The sequence below is a fragment of the Chamaea fasciata genome, unplaced genomic scaffold (assembly GCF_029207755.1).
Source record: "Chamaea fasciata isolate MVZ Bird 193981 ecotype frontalis unplaced genomic scaffold, bChaFas1.0.hap1 SCAF_7, whole genome shotgun sequence".
Lineage (NCBI taxonomy): Eukaryota > Metazoa > Chordata > Aves > Passeriformes > Sylviidae > Chamaea > Chamaea fasciata.
Window position 1 is genome coordinate 38,425,576 of NW_027094092.1, and position 17,167 is coordinate 38,442,742.

The 17,167-nt window shown below is 36.2% G+C and overlaps 1 protein-coding gene across 1 annotated transcript in view; it reads right to left on the reverse strand.

The window, feature by feature from the left end:
* The window catches only part of SLC25A21 (solute carrier family 25 member 21), a 235,563-nt gene that overhangs the window by 48,488 nt on the left and 169,908 nt on the right, over positions 1-17,167 (reverse strand). Inside the window, exon 3 of the mRNA XM_066188453.1 lies at positions 9,738-9,821. Within this exon, the coding sequence (XP_066044550.1) occupies positions 9,738-9,821 (84 nt within the window). The remainder of the gene's footprint in view (positions 1-9,737; positions 9,822-17,167) is intronic.

Genomic DNA, 17,167 nt, shown 5'->3' on the forward strand with positions numbered 1-17,167 from the left:
AGTTATTTCTCAAGTGAAAATGTTTTATCACTGAATAAAGTATTTGATTTGGCACAGAATCTTGATGCACATTTTTACAGATGTAAAAATTTTAGCTGTTCAAATCAATCTAAGTTACATACAAATAAAAAATTTTGGACTATAGTAATTAAAAGGTTTGGCATAAAAGAGACAAAGCCATGTTTTTGGATGTAACCAGTAAAAAATGAATTTAAATGAAGTAAAGACATGCAGATTAGACAGAGATATAATAGTGCCATTATAAATAAGTATGAGATGTAGTCTAAGAAATATGCTAAGTGTACATTGCTTGGTTACTTAGATCAGGACACAAAAAAATTAATGAGAATTTTTTCTCTCACCCACTTCAAACTGCAGCTTAGAAACTTTTATTTGAAAAACAAAGCTTTTGACCTAAAACACTGTTGCTCATTTTCACAGGCATGCTTTCTACAACTAAAATAAAAATGCTTTACTTTGCATTTTATGCTGTCTGCCAGGTATTTCCTGTGAACATCCCATCTAAAATCTCTTGGTTCTAGTAACTAAAGTCTGTAAAGAATATCCTGGCAAAAGTGCAGTTCTAAGCTTCACGAGCAGCCATTTTAAACAGAAAGCTGGTTTTGTTGTGTTGACAATCACATTTTAAACTGATTCTTTCCAGATGAAAAGATGCCATTTCAAACAATGTAATAAAAGTGTGAAGTCAGCTGTTCTAAGGACATAAAAATGATTTATCTGTTCTCTGGTCACTGGTTTTTTTCCTTGATATAGTGGATTTTTTATTTTAAAAAAGAGGTTATCAAATAATAGCTACCAGAAGCCCAAATTACAGAGAAGTAAATAACCACTTGTCTTTTTAAAAAACACATCATGTACCTGCAATTAATTTTGCACTTCATGATGCCTCCACTACCGTGTTTATGAAATGTTAAACGCAATGGCTAGATTTACATAACTGATAGCTAATTCTTATAACTGACTACTGATAATCATCAGATTTCAGAGCTACTTCTTTTCATAAGAAAGAGGTCTCAGACAGATTTCAGATTTTTTTATCTGCCTGAAACTGGGCATGACAGCCTTGCCCCAGCTCAGATTTGAGACGCAGCCTGCACCACCTCCCCCTCCCCTCCTCCCATCTCTCCATCATGGTTTGAATCAGTTTCTCATGTTTTAAATACAGGTTTCAGTTCAGGAGACTTTAACGGCACTACAGAGATATCATTTCAGAACAAGCAAGATTTTTAGGGACAGATCTACAAAAAGCAGCACGATCCAAAAGTGTGGCTTAAGCTTAATTTACCATTTAACAGTAACTCCTGAAATCTTTGTTCAGGGGATATGCAGCCCTGGCTGTGACTAGACTCTGGGGGGGGCTTGGTTCCTGGCCTGAAAGATTCTCACTAGCTGAAATTTTTGTACAGCCCTAGGGGAGCCAAGGAAGCCAAGGAGGAGGACAACACGTACGGCACAGCCTGTATGAGCTCTTCGCAGTTTTCTAACTCTAGGTGGCTCTCAGCTCAGCAGCTCCGAGGCACGAGGCTCGGAGGTTTCAGGGCTCAGAGGCAGCACCATGTGAGGAAGAAGTGAGGAGAACGGCGCCCGGCAGAAATGTCTTCATCAGGGTTCCAGGAACTAACCTCTGCTTGGAGCACCAGCGAATGCCATAGTAGTTCACCTCTGTGAAACACTGCAGTCTTTCACACTGAACCAGTTACTGGAGCAGGGGAAGTTCATGGCCATCCTCCTGGGCTACCAAATTTAGCAGACATAGTCTTTACTTTCAGAGAACATAAACACATTCAGCAAATTTGATGACAAAGCATAATATGGTGTTTGCCACACACTAGACCTAATAGAAGGCTTATCATAAGCAAAATTATCACATTGGTCTATTTAAATATGATGTTTGAAACCATCAGGAACCTAATGGGGCAAAATGACAAATATCTTTGGATGTTAAAATAATAAGAATTAAACAATTTCGTTCCGTTGACCTTCTGAGTAGATAGATTAAAATGGATTGCAAACAATTCTTGTAGGTATCTTCCTACTTCTTTAATATGAGCATCTTATGATGCAGTCATCTGATTCCAGGGAGCTACTGCTCTAAATACTAACATTATAATTAGTTCTATTTATGTTCTAGTATTAGAAAACAGACACTTGAGACATCATATCTTTAGGGTTAAAACTATATGATTATGAAAATACTTGAAAAAAAATACAACAACTTGAGCCTTTAAAAAATGCAGATCAGACACCCAGTGTGACTGTAGCTCCGGTGGCCTTAGGAAATGATAACAACTAATGCCAGTTAACGTCTGGCCCGTTTACTTCTAAGATGCTTTTAAGATTTACATGATTTTATTGTGTTTTGTTCCTATGGGAAATAAATAAACATGTGTTTCATCTTTAAAGCACACGATTCTCAGAAGTGATACTCCTTTTTAAAGAGTGTTCTTGTTTACTGCGTTGCCATATATACCAGATTAAATTTTGCAAGTAAAATGTGGGTCCATCAGTAATAAAAATGTGGTTAGTCAAATGCTGCCCTTAGTTACACCACTATAACTTCACTTTATTTCAGACAGCTACACACATAAAGTTTTTCACATTCCAAAGCCATTTTTTATGTTTTCAAGTGTTAACATATGAAGATGGGGGTAGGGAACCTCCAGTCAGGAGCAGAGAATTCTTGTTTGAATAGGATGATGAGAACCTCATGACAATAACATCAGCAAACACTGCTGACTCTGGAGACAGTCTGGTCCATGGACCAGGGAGCTAGCCTTGCACTCAGGATATCCAGCTTCAGGCCTAAACCTGCCGCTACATCCATGTATGCCCTCAGACAACCACTTCATAAAATGAGCTGCGGATTAAGCCTTCAGAAAACTTCTGAAATAGAAACCTGTATCAAATAACGCAATTTTGTGTCCAACGCATGTTCCTCGGAGCTTGCATATTAAGGTGACACAGTGGGCCAAATAACCAACATGGTATCAGGCTGCTCTGTGAGAACCACCTGTGTCCACGCTCCAGTCCAGACCTACTTGACTCACTTTACACATCAATATCCCATCTGTACGTTTGAGATAATGGTGCTTCCTTCTTCTGCAAAGTGTTTTGAGACCCACTGGTTAAACAGGCAAGTATCATGTTTATTTTGTGACTCACTAGTGTTGCAAAAGCATCCAGCCACTTAGAATTGGTGGCACTGGATTAAGAAATGGTTATATACAAAAAAGAAAGCATAATGTACATCACCTTCATATAAATACACAAAAGATGTCTCCTTCATGGCCATATTTGATCTAAAACCTCTGAGTACATTATAAATCAATATGTTAAAGTAAATTATCAGGGAAGTTCTGTCCGTCAAATTTTATGCATTTCTTTAATCATGAAAGTACTCTTTATGATTACTTTATTCAAGGCTATATCATCATTTAAATTTTATGGCTCAGCGCCCATTCAGAGTAAGAATAAAAATGACGGTTTTAAGACACAAGTCCAGACGAAATAGAGGCAATGAAACAAAGCTGAAAACAGTAAGACCAGATATTGCACATGGGTCTATGTAAACCAAGGGGTAAAGTGAGAGTAATTGGCGTAAGAACAGTTTTAGGGAAAGATCTATTACTCTGCATATATGTGTAACAGACTATGAAAAGAAACTCTTGGTAATTAGCTTGAAGAAATTCTGAAATTCTTTGATTGTGGGCACCTAGTCTATGCTATGGCATCGTTTTTCTTTTCACCTCAGATATGTGAGACCAATTTCCCACAGAGTCATGTGGATCCTGTCTTCCAAACTGCACAGGCATGAGGGTACTTGCAGAACAGTGTTGTGCTCAAAAATAAATGTACTGATTACGTAGTTGATAAATTTAATTATGTACTATGGATCTTGCAATGTCCCTACCTAAATTTTGCAAGCTCACGCTCCCTGAAAATATACAAATATTCGCTTTTCTAACACTTAGCATTTCTTCTTTTGCGATGTACAAAGCAAAACAAGGGTTCAAAGATTCAGCCCTAAGACATTAATTTTATGCATGAAAACCAGCAGATTTAACACAGGTTTCCAGTTGAAGCCACTGCATTGTCCTTTATAATTTCAATTACAGTTCTCAATTCAACAATTTTTTATATAACTTAATTGAGACTTTACATTTTGGATTATATTTTTTCACACAGGAATGTGATAATTATTTCTGATATTCTAAATTACAGGTTTTTAGTGAAGTCTGCAATAAACACAATAGCATGGAAACAAGATGCCTGTGTAGAACAATGTGATCCACAGAATAATTCTACAACATCACAGATGAAAAGAAGAAAAATTATCAATATACCATGAACTATGGATGCATCAGGACATATACAGATAGACATTTTTATGGTGTAGGGCTTTTTTTTAGCATCTTCAGGCTCACTTAAACAAGGCTGGTACAAGTATTATGAGTCTGTAAGTGTGAGACAGGCCAGAAGGACTAGAAGAGAGATGGATCTATATATAGATTTTTTTTTTCTCTTGAAGTACAAGTGCTAGTAGACTTTCGTTGGTGCTCAGGTGGAAGTTACTGTTCCTGAAGTGGAGGCAGAAAAGGTACCTGTACTTCAGTTTGCAAGATCACAGTTTCTGAAACTGCCAGTGTAGGTGAGTCTCTGCTAAGAAATAAGACTCTTGAATGTAGCAAGCAATCATAGGTCCAAGTTCACTTCTGCTCCTCCTGGTCTGAAGTGCTAACAAGAAACTAAGGAGTGGGGCAGATAGCTCAGAGTGTGTGTGTGAAATAACATCTTAATCTACAACTTCTGCTTCCCTCAGAGCACTGGAAGCAGAGCCTAAAGTCTGGTCTTTTGATACCACAAGAATTTATGCCTCCAGTAAGTGGAAATTAATGTCTCCTTTATAAATGCACACTGGGAAAAGGGATTTTTGGCATAACTGACAATATCACATTTTCCTGGCTGGAAATTTTGTTGAAGGCTTCCGGTGAAAGACAGTATTCGGATCTTGTGCAACCCTTTGGGAGCAGGAATGGTCAGTGATGATATGGTGAGTGCCAGAGACTGGTGATTGCCTGCACGGCTGCCAACTCTGCCAGTCTCCTTCCCTGACCTGCTGGCAATTAGCAGCAGCAAAATGTCTTCTGAAGCCAGGTGGGAGAACCTCAAGAGCACTGCTGCAGTCTCTCAAACACTTGTTACCATGACATACCAGGCAAGACAAAGGAGAGTGCTAGCAAATTCCTTAATTGATGCATGATTGCTGATATCACACACCCTCCAGCTTCTGCATGTTTGCTGATGACTCTGTACTGATCCAGCTCCTGCTTAGTCTTGGCTGTTCTCCCACATACTCCACCCATAGCTGACAAGTTTTGTGCAGTTTTATAACCTAATCCCATTAATGTATGAGTCAGGGTGCTGCTTATTAAAAGAAAAGGTGTGTGTGGTCATACTGACAATTATAGGTATAAGAGAGTGGTAAGGTGGTGCTGAGAACAAGACAGGAATAATTATAAAGCTATTGGACTGTGTAAATGTGGAGGTAATTGCTCCTTCCCAAAGCAAATTAAACATAAATAATCAAATAACTCAGCAGAAGTAGTGAAGTCTGAAATTAATGACAATTGTGTTTTGCACTTTCCCAGGACCATCTAGCTCTAAGAAAGGCTAACAAGCACTTTAAACTGTAACTTATTGAAGTGTTGAATTATAAAACCGGAATCCAGGACTCTACTACCCTTCCTATTGCAGGCAAGTTAACAAATGAATGAGAAAGTAACAGGTTTCTTGACTGAGTGCCTCCCAAAAAACCCAACTATAAGCCAGAACATTTACTGTTAAAATTATGAGCCCATGAAAATCCAAGTTTATAAGAACAAAGTTGTTTACAGACTTGAAATAAAAGCATCCATCATTTTAATGCTGTAACTGCAGATTAAGACAATGCAGATGGGCATAATTTTCCATTCTTAATACGAGACACAACACCATGTGTCTTTAATATAGATACAACATATACATGCAGCTAGAACATTGGTTTATTCCTACATTTCAAATTCCAACTTAAGTCACCATCCAAAAAAAAAAAAAGCAAGTGAATACAAATGCAATAAAGATCATGATGACATAAAAATCAGTCATTTAACACAATCTAACATCTTATTTGTAGGATCTACAGAGAATGAAAAGTTTTCTCTATTAATAGTTTGAGTTAATCCTGTATCCAAACATTTTCTTCAATAAGCATCAGATTATTTTTATGTTGGCTATAAAGCTGTCACTCCTCAATAAACAGATATGCTCCTGGTGGGTTTACCTCACTGTCAAAGATCTGTCAATTCACGCATCATCTCATAAGTGAAACCAGAGAACCTTTACTGCGTGGCTCCTAGCAAATCCAGCTGAGCAGAAGTTGCTTATCATCTGAGAGGATTCCCACCATTGCAGCTCCTGGGCAATTGGTAGTCACTGGATGCCCCCAAAACAAGTTCACAAAATCCCTGAAGTTAATAGTTCTGCCTCCCTTTAAAAGAAAATTATGTGACCTTCAATGCTCTGCTTGACTGAGCCTCCATTTAGTGAGTCTCAATTAAATTTTAGGTTTTGTGGCTCCCATTTTCTTGTAAGACAAGAAAAGAGTTCAAGGGATGGATCCTTCTTTGAAGATTTTGATTCCCCATGAAGAAAATTTATTTTCAACTAAAGAGACACTCAAAGTTTGGGGGAAGGGAGCTTTTGTAGGACTTTTTCCTCTTGATTTTCTTTTGTTTGTTTTTGTCCTCATTTTTGTGTGTTTATTTTGTTAAAAGATTTCTAGTGTTTTGTGATAAAGGAGTTTTGAGATTCTTTGAAATGGAAAGTGTTCTGTTAGTGGTTACATAATTATTTCCTCTGTCCTTTTCATTGTAAAGAGGACAAAGTCAGAGGGGTGGTTAAAGAATTCTGGCTGTTATTTGTGATGAAGAAGCTTTCCCTGAAATCACCAGATTGCTACAGTGGTAACATAATACTACTGTTGATTTTCAGTAACAGCCGCTGCAGCAAATGAAACATTTGCATATGCATTCATTAAATTTAATATTTCCTAGGCTGATTCTGCATACTTAACCCCATCACAAGATCAAAAAACTAAGGCACAATGAAGTGTCTCGCCTGAACTCGGCTTTGACATTCTGGCTTACCTTAGTTGTTACTACTGAAAAATGTAAGTACAAATCAGCATAAGTGATATTCCCAAATGTGAACATTTTCAGGGACTGGCCATTAGTAACACTTCTTTTCCCACTGTGTTTCTTTATTTAGTCAGGGTTTTTTTTAGTCAATTTAACATAAAATTAGAGATGCCAAAAGGGAATCCAGAGTGCTGGAGAAAGATGCCTAAACTCTTTTAAGCTTAGTTTAGTTCTTTTCACTTTACTTTATGCCTAAGCTCTTCACAGATTTACATATTTACATATTTCTAGAAAATGCCACAAACCATTGGGAGCGATTCATATTGCCAATATGAAATAAACATGGGACATAAATGAGTTTCTTATACCCTCCTCGCACATTTACACACCTGAGTCTGAACACCTCATAAACTGATTTCATTTGCTTAGTATCTAAATGTGAAGCCCTTTCTTGGGGCTCTCTTCAGCATATTCTTGTGGTCACACACGGAATGGGTTATCAGGACAGGATTAAAGGTTTCCATAAACTAAAATAATTCACATTCCACCCTCACTTCCTTCACAGTTGTAATCACCGTGCTCCAGAGAACCAGACAATTTGTGCAGACAGGAATGAAAGACTCATAGAGTCAAACAGGTTTTCCAGGATTTATTGACTTATTTTTATCTGAAATTTCACATTATAGTTCATCTGAGATTTTTTTAACCCATTTATTTTTGCTAGTGTTTACTACTGATGTCTATTTAAACGTGAATTTCTGCCTCTGTCTAACTTTTTCTGGAGAAAAACAGGTATTCATAAAATTTTCTTTTTTTTAATCAGTATTGACTGCTTTTGGAACAGGCAAGTAAAACTCTGTATTAGCTCTCGCCCAACAGAATTTTTGTGCAATCCACTGCTAAATTGTGATTTAAATATACAATATTTTCATGTAATCATCTTCTTTTTCCTGCTTACAGATTCATGACTTGTTACAAACATTAAAAATATCCTGGTTTAGTTCCAGTATTGGGGCACAGGAATTCCATAGGAAAAAACCAATGAATAATCAATTGACTTGGAAGGTATCTCTTGATTTAGACTCTTTCGCCAGATATGAAAAATACGAGTGAATTGGGATGATATAAATACTTTTTCCATACTCACTGACTTAAATGTTGAAACTAGTTTTTCTATTTAAAAATATTTCTACATTTTTGTAAATATTAATACTTTAATAGTTTTCTTTCGAGAAGCAATAAAAGTTAACATAAACTCAGCCCAGAAAACCACAGAAGCCACAGATTATAATTTGTGTGGAATCTTTTTAGCTTTAAAGTTTTTTAATGTCTATTGTAGTGAAAAAAACACAAAATCAATCTCTCAACAAAAATGAGTTTACAAATAATAAGGGCAGCTGTGACAACTTCCTTTCAACACTTTAATGAAACTTCTTTCTTTGTCCCTACTTCCTCATTTCAAACCCTCCAGTTCTATACGGATGTATTTATAGCTAAGCTAAATCTCACTGCAAGAAACACAACTGCTCTGGTTATTAATTTTCACAGCTCATCTCACCTCTGTTTTTCCACTGCAGCTTGTGGAAGCAAGAAGTCTATGTCTCACTGCACCTATGCTGCCTCCACACCCATCATCTGCGCCACTGTATACAAGAACAGTTCCATTTTGATGAATATTTAAGTTAGACTCATGATCTATAGTTTGGACTCTATGATCTCAGAGGTCTTTTCCAACAAAGAAAAAGGTCTCTGTGATATATGGATTTAAAAAAACCCAAAAAACGTGAGTTGTTATTGTATTTAAAAAGTTTATGGAAATCCTGCCAGCTACTCAAAGCTGGGATTTACTAATTAAAGTTACCTTGATTAAAGGCTAGCTTCCAAAGAGCTCCCGTGGATAACAGGCTTAACTTTAAGCATATGATTGATCCCATTGCATTCACTGGCTTTAACTGGACTGCTCATAAAATTAAGCCTATATTTAACTGCCTTTCTGGATCAGAACCCAACTCCCTTAGAGGAGCTCAGGCTTAGAGCAGTGGTACCTTATGATGCCAGTACAATTCAAGTCACTGATGAACTTAACTCTTTTTGCCACATTCTTTCAAACTGAAAAGCTGTGGAATTTTGCTTACACATTGTCTGCCACAGGTAACTGGGAATGCCATTTCATCAGAGCCTGTAAACAAATGATACGCTCAGCCTGAGCTAATTTGGAAAACCAGGATAAGATACAAGAATGAAGATACAGCAATACACTGATGCAGCCATCCTGCTCTGGTGCTGAAGCAGGGTTTGCACCAGTGTCTCTACGCAACTGTGCATTCTTTGACATATTATAATAACCAAAATTGGCATTATGAGTCTAATTTAGACTAATCAAGACTTTTCAAATTGTGCTCGTTATGTAAGACTACGTTTGCCAAATTCCGTTAATTGCAAAAAAATAAGAGTGGAATATAAAGAGGATCTAATGTCTGGAAAATGGGTGATTAAGAAAGGTCGCATAAAATTGACAATTTTAAAAACATATACTCTTACCCTTCTCGTTGGAAAATAGTCCTAAAACAGTCCCCCAGGCTCTTGTAACTGGTTGGATCAGTTTTCCCTCTTTGAATTTGGAACCTAAAAAAAATACAATTTACATCACAGCATGAGAAGTCAGGGATTTTAAGTCACTTTTAACTTTCCAATCATTATATAAAAGGAATTTTAAAGGTTTTTTTTACATCTCTGATTCATTATTATATACTGTTCCTGATATACTTATTAACACTGTTTTCATAGAAGCTGTTAAACCAAGGAAAAATAGAGCTTTAGTAGTAACTTTTTTTGTAGTTTATGGAACTCACAGTATAGCTATCACCTTTGACATTTACACCTCTTTCTAGTTGTTTGAAAAATAAGCTGTTAACCCTGTGCCTGATCCAAAGCCCACTGAAACTAATGTGAGTCTTTGAGTTAAACCCTGCTTTTGAAAATCTGAAATGAAATACTATCATGTGTTTCTCTTTTTTATATCTGACACAATTACAACAAAAGTCAAGCAGAGACATGATCAGATACTAGAGCACCATTCATTTTTCATAATTCAATAAGATGAACAATAAAAGCAAGCAATGAATTATACTGATTGAAATCTTATTTTCTCTATTCACATTTTGACAACAATAAAAATTTCAACATGAAGCTTGTGGCCTTGAAAGGAAAATCAAGATTATGATTTAGGATTGTAAGCTTCTTATTGTTATGATTTATGGATAGCAACAGTTAGTTTAACAAACTATATTATTTTACTAAGTATCTCAGTTAGAGGATCCTATTTATTTCAGTTCCAAAACTGCAGCTGGGACATTCAAGTAAATAGAATGGAGATATTTAGATTAATTTTAACAACATAACTTCTTTTTAAACTGCTAATTATCAAAAAGCACTAAAAAATAGAAAGAATATCTCTGTTGACAATTACAGTCTAAAATAGCCCCATATCAGGCAATTGCTATAGTGATTTTATCACTAGGTACAATAATAATTCTTTACAAGGAATAATTCACATTACAGTCAAGTACAACACATGCCATAGGTATACTGCTGTTCTGAGAAACATCAATTGTTACTTATCACGATACTGAACCTCATTTATATGAGATAACGAACCAAGGTATTTTTAACTCAAGGTTAAACTGCAATTTTCTCCTCTCTCACAGAATACAGTAGGGTCAACATTTGTATTGTGGCAAAAGGCACTCATTGTTTTGAACATCAGTATTTCTGTGCTAACACATCTAAAATTTTGTTCAATTTGAGGAAGAAAAATTCTAGTGATGCAATTCTTTGGGCAATTACGAAGGCAAGTCCACACCTTTTTTGAAAACAGTTAGAAGGAAACACTGAGTCCCTACATAGTCCTAATAAAAGTAGTTCAGGCACATCTGGGATCTCTATCTGAGGTAACCTCTTTTATTAGCACGAGAACTTGCTGCCAAGTTGGCAGAAAGAAGAATGCTATTCAATAGGCTTACACTCAAATAAGAGCTGGTGCATAACATTTTTTCTGAAAAGACCCCTTGGGAAGGCTAATAGTTGAAAAATGCTTCAATGCCATCACACAAAGTCCAACAGCAATATCAGCTACAGAAGCTTTTACATTGCGCCAGTCAAGCAATCCAAATTATAACAGAATCTAGTTTCTATGCACATTTCAATATATTTAAGACTTGATTGCTTATACATTTCAGCTCAAAATAAAAAAGTATTTCTTTTTCTTAAAGAAAACTTGCAAAACTCACAATATAGCATCTTTTTCCAAGTATTTAAAAATAAAGTTTTCTTAACCCTGCAAATGCTCAGCAATGCCCTACGTGCATGTGTGTAAGGCTCCCCACTAAATCATGAATGCAAAACTGTTTGTTGAACTGGGGTTTAATTCCAGAGTCACAACAGATCCCAACAACATAGTGAACATATTTATATAATTCTGTTTTAAAGCTTACACGTTGGCAACTTCTCAACTAAATTTAAGTGGTTTAATAAAAATACGTCTTTGATAGCAATAATGAAAATAATGTCATAAGAAATGCAATAATCCTGTAGGTAATTTATGTTTTATCAGATGAAGGATAATGTCTTGCATAAGAAGTCAAAGAACCTTTACATTTATTTCAGATATTTGCTTTAATATAGATAAGATTTTAGTATTAAATGAGTCCATTTGTAACACTGAGTTACACAAATAACATATTCCTTCCTTTAGGGTTTTTGGATCCATTCCTTCCCTAGTAAATCTATTTTATAGCTTTAACAGCAATTCTAAAATACACGCCAATTATGTGCTTCAACCTAGATGTGCGAATTGGGTTCTTTGATTCAGAATTGCTTGCCTCAATAAAATTATGTGTAACTTTTTAATGAACTAGCTAATTGAACACCAGCACTTGTTATAAGAAGCTCGGGGAAGAGCTGAAAAAAAATGTATATTTGTTTTCCTGGAGACAGCAGTGGCAGCCTCTAGTAGTAATCTTAATAACACAGAAGAGCTAAAGCATTCCCTTAAAAAAACCCTCAACCTGGCCTGTTTTTAATGATTGTTTAGAGGAATGAACACAACTGGGGGATATGTAATGGCTTTCTCTGCTTCAAATCCGTTCCTTTCTAAAAGCACTATAAAACCACTGAATTTCATGCATTTTTGAAAGTTGGATGGCTGCCTTGTATCCTTTTAGCTTTTGCTAGACCAAAAAAAGATAAATTCCCCTCTAAATACCATTGGAGCACTAACTTCTGATCTAATAATTTTGAAGTGTGATGGCAGGCAGCCCTCAGTGACGTACTGAACAGCCATATGTGCAGAAATGCTTTTCCAGGGCTGGGATGGATGACCTCCTACTCACTACCAGCATCCAAGAAGTGTCAGAAGCCGCTGGACACTTCAACATATTGTGTGTTTACTGTATCAGGCTAACTTTCCTCCCCTGTCATTTTCCTGCTTCTTGGCTTTCTGGGAAGAATGCTGTGGTGCTGAGCGCTCCCACCACCACAGTGCTCACAGAGTTGTGGGACACACTTTGCATACCAGGTTGCCTCTTCCTACTTGGGACCAGTCAAGGCATTTACTGCCTGCCCCGTTGGCTCCTTGCAGTTCCCACATCCACCTCCCGTGGCATGAGGGACCTCACATTTTCCTTTGCTGGCTTGTAGCAGCAGTCCAAAGGGCTTGGTCTTCCATGTCCCCTTTGAAGGAACAGTACCTTTGCAGTAGTTTAATCAGACACAAAAGTGCCCTGATAATGTTTAAGAAGAGAACATTGGTATCCTTCCCTGTTTACTGCAGAAGACACATGGTTGAGACCTCTCTAAAAAGTGGGAACCATGTAAAACTATTTGAGGTTTTGGGGTCTGTTCAGAAGGCATTGAAAACTGATGATCTAAACCCATGAAAATATTTTAACTTATCCACACTAATCGGCACTAAAACTTCTACCTGTGAAATGAATAAACCTGAATTATTGTTATTTTACTAGCATGAGAGAGAACTTTTTTTATGGTTATAACAGTCCTTGATCAATAAGTCTCAATGGGCTCTGCCTGAAATTCCATAATGTAGAAGACGCTTGAGTTCTTTCACCAGTTCTCCGAACCACTTATCGTTTAACAAGTGATCCATCATGTTGTAGAGCAATGACTCTACATAAACATATGCATCTGTTTCCAATGCCTAACTCCTCACAGTCCTTGTTGATTTTTTTTAATAGCCAGCTTTTCCTTTCTAGTTCAACAAAATCCTCAGTCCAGATCATGCTTTTCCAGCCCTATTCCTATTGCAAAAGTTCTCCAGGTTGTCTTTTCTAATAGAACCAATATCTATAGAAGAACAAATAGATGCATGTGCTTTACGAAAAAAAAAATTCTCTCATATCCCTCTATAATTTGATAGATTTTTTGTTCATGTTTGCTGAATATCCCATCAAAGTTGTCTTATGCATGTCTGCTACTACATTATCCAGGTATATAGTGTTTAAAACCTGTTTACCACAACGTTACCTAAAAATCCTCCCAGTTTTATTTACTGATCTGAGCTTGAGAAAGATTTCTAATTCATATTGACTTTGTTACAGTCATCTTAAAATCTAAAAGGAAGAAATCAGTATTTTCAGATCTAGACTGAAGCACATAATGAGCATTTAAGTCCCATTTATGTAGGACCACCACAATGTGATATGAAGCAGTCTAGACTCATCAAACTCTTGCCACTGGGATTGCAAAGACTATACCCTCATGCATAAATTCCAGAATTTCTTGCTGTTTTTATGCAGTGCTGCTGACTAGTTTCTCATCCACAGGGTTCAGAGGGAAAGAAAAACACTGACTCAGAGAACCAAGCTTTATACCAGGCTGCAGAGCTTGCCAAGGAGTGGCAGCCTTAGCTGTATTTTCCTTCTCTGCACATTTCAGTGGGATTTTATCATATGTTCTTCTCAGTTTTGAATACAACTTCTAACATTTCCATTCATGGTTGGGGTTTGTGCAGTACCAAAGCAAATAAACTTAGGAACTGATGTATTTAGATGCTATAAAGAAGATAATTACATGGCATAACAACAAAACTAATTAAAATAACTGTGCAGCTTTTAATCTAAAACAGCTTTTAAATAAATGTACAGTTTTTGGAAAACTGAAAACACACATGGCTTTTTTTGCTCTTTCAGTGATTCCCATGATTCTAGATACGCCTACTGTATTTACCCACCCTCATATGTAGACAAGAAATGTATAGTCTGAAATTTTATATAAATATACATTATTTAACAGTTCACATGCTTATAATAATAAAAAAACCCTCTGCATTATATTTTTAAAAGATTTTGATTTGTTAAGTTAAACATTTATTCAGGTGTTACTATGAGTGATATCTCCTGATTCTTAAATTTTATGCAAAACTTTGGACTGAAAAATGGACCTCAATAATATAATTTATTTCACTTTTTGGCTCAAGTTCTTTGAGTTGCTTATGTTTCTTACAGGATAATAACTGAGTTGGGAGTATGATTCTGCCACTTATTTTAACAGTAAATCATAGGAGCTGTTAAAGAGCTGAATATTACTTTTCAAACCAAAAAAAGCCTAAATATTTTAAGCAAAAGATACAAGTTTTGCTACTGCAGAGGTCATATTTTGAGTGTTTAGCATTGCTATGATGATTATTTAACTGTGAAAAGCATATAGGGATATAATAAAGTAACAAAGTAACTTCAAATTAAAGTAACTTAAAATAACATAAAGAACAGTTAAAGAACAGAACTTATTCCAGTCATTCTCCACCCTAGCCATAGATTTGTCTGAAATCTATGGTAGTCAGATTTTTGTAGTTGGATTTTCTTACAGTTCATCTTTACAGAAATAAAACAGAATCAAAGCATTATGAAAAATTATTTTAAAATTCATCACAATTTATTTCATTTTGTTGGAATTAATGAAGCTTGTTAAGTTTATTCACCCCTTATTTTGGAGGAATTTGTTGGGCTTTTTAATAAGAAAAATAAAAGAATAGTAATAATGGATATAATTGTAAAGATACCTTGAAAGCTTTCTCTGCAGAGCTGATTTTTATATCAGTTTTCAACTATCAACTATGATGATAAAATAAAAACTTACCAAACAGAAACCGATGATTTCTCACATTGACAGATGTGTTTATCAAACATTGCACCTCATAAACGTGTCCATTTCATACCTGATCTCTGCCTTATTGCAATCCAGGTCTGTTCTCTTGCTATCTGATTTGTACTTTGTCTCTGAGAAAAATACCTCAGAAACTGCCATGAAAAATAAGTAGGGCAAAAGGAAGGACCACCACCAGCAGATGAGACAGGAGTAACAGCCCACATCTGAATAAGGGTACATTCATAGTAAAAGTTACAGAGGATCAACAACAGACTTAGCAATTCACAGCAGAATTTAGATGGAACACAATGGCTGTTCTGATCAAATTGGATGCAATAGGACCATCACCAGCTGTTGCTTCCTTTTAGATTGGGTAAAAGCAATTTATCTGAACCCTCATAAAACACTTGGCCTAAACTCTTACAGCCTCAATGATGAGAACTTACCATCCATAGCTTACTCTGAACTTAGAATTTTTAACAAATATTTTCCCTGAATGAACTGCATCATTGACTACAAAAACCGCAGTCTCAAAAAACCAGCTTAGGTGCTTCACTTATACGCTCAGCCAATTTTCTGAATGTGACTCTTACTTTTAGACCAGAAAAAAGTACACTTTTGCTTAGAAGAACTTCACCTTTCCTGTACTTCCTATTCCTTTCCTAGATGACTTTCCCTTCTCTCTTGCTTTTATATTGAAGCTAAGCAGCATGTCATTCCATCAAAAATATCAGTGGGAAAAAGAATGCAGTACAGAAAATATTTTTTATTTATTTAATATTTTAGACAATGAAGCTGTATTTTTTTCAGCTACTAGTGAAGAACTCTTCTGATGTTATTTCTCCTGCATTAATTCTTCCATTGTGTACATGGGACAAACATACAGTAGCTATAACATTAGAAGGAAATTGTTCTTTACATGTAGTTTTAAAAAATATTCATGAAAAAAATAACCAGAAGCAGGTCACACTAATTCATTAACTGTTTCATGCAGATCTAACCTGGTAATATTGCAAAAGAATAACAAAAATAACTAGTCACAGCACTTATATATGAATAATTTCATGTTTTCCCAAGGAAGAAATTCAGCAGAAACTAAGTTCAAACCATAAATATTTTAATAATCTAATTCCATCAATGACTGTATGTGGAGGGCTAGTTCTAAACAACAACAACAAAATTAGTGAAAACCAAAACCTTTTCATTCCACGCTAAAACTCATTCAGAGAAACCTCCTGAATGTGCAAGTTCTGTTTTATTTCATGGACAAAAATGCTGAGAACACTTGATTTCATGTTTCACTACAAGGTGAACATATGGATTGAGGAACCAAGCTGGAGCCTCCCCACTTATTGCACATGCACAGCAAGAGCTGCCTGTCTTTCCCCCTAGCCTCCAGGGCCTGTAAGGCTCTTGTGTTTCCAAGGACCCTGATACAACTGGCAGCTGTGGGATTCTACGAGCTCCTTGAAAGTACAAGCCTTTCCTCACAGTTAAGGACTTGAAAATAATACATATTTTTATTATCCTCTAGAGATGTCTCCAGTGTTCTTCTGTGTGAAAAGCCTATCCACAAGTCCTTGCCAGAGCAGGAACAACCCCACTCTGATCTGCCAGTGCTGCGGCTATGTACAAAGTACAATTCTGTCACTAAAACTTTGCTTTGGCTGCCTAGATACAAGTTCTGAGCACAACATAAGTTACAGCAATGATCATAAAAGGGACAGATATTTGGAAGACTATGCAGCGTTTGGTGTGAAGGATTGTGCAATACATGTGGTCTTAACACAACAAGATCAACCAGGATGTGC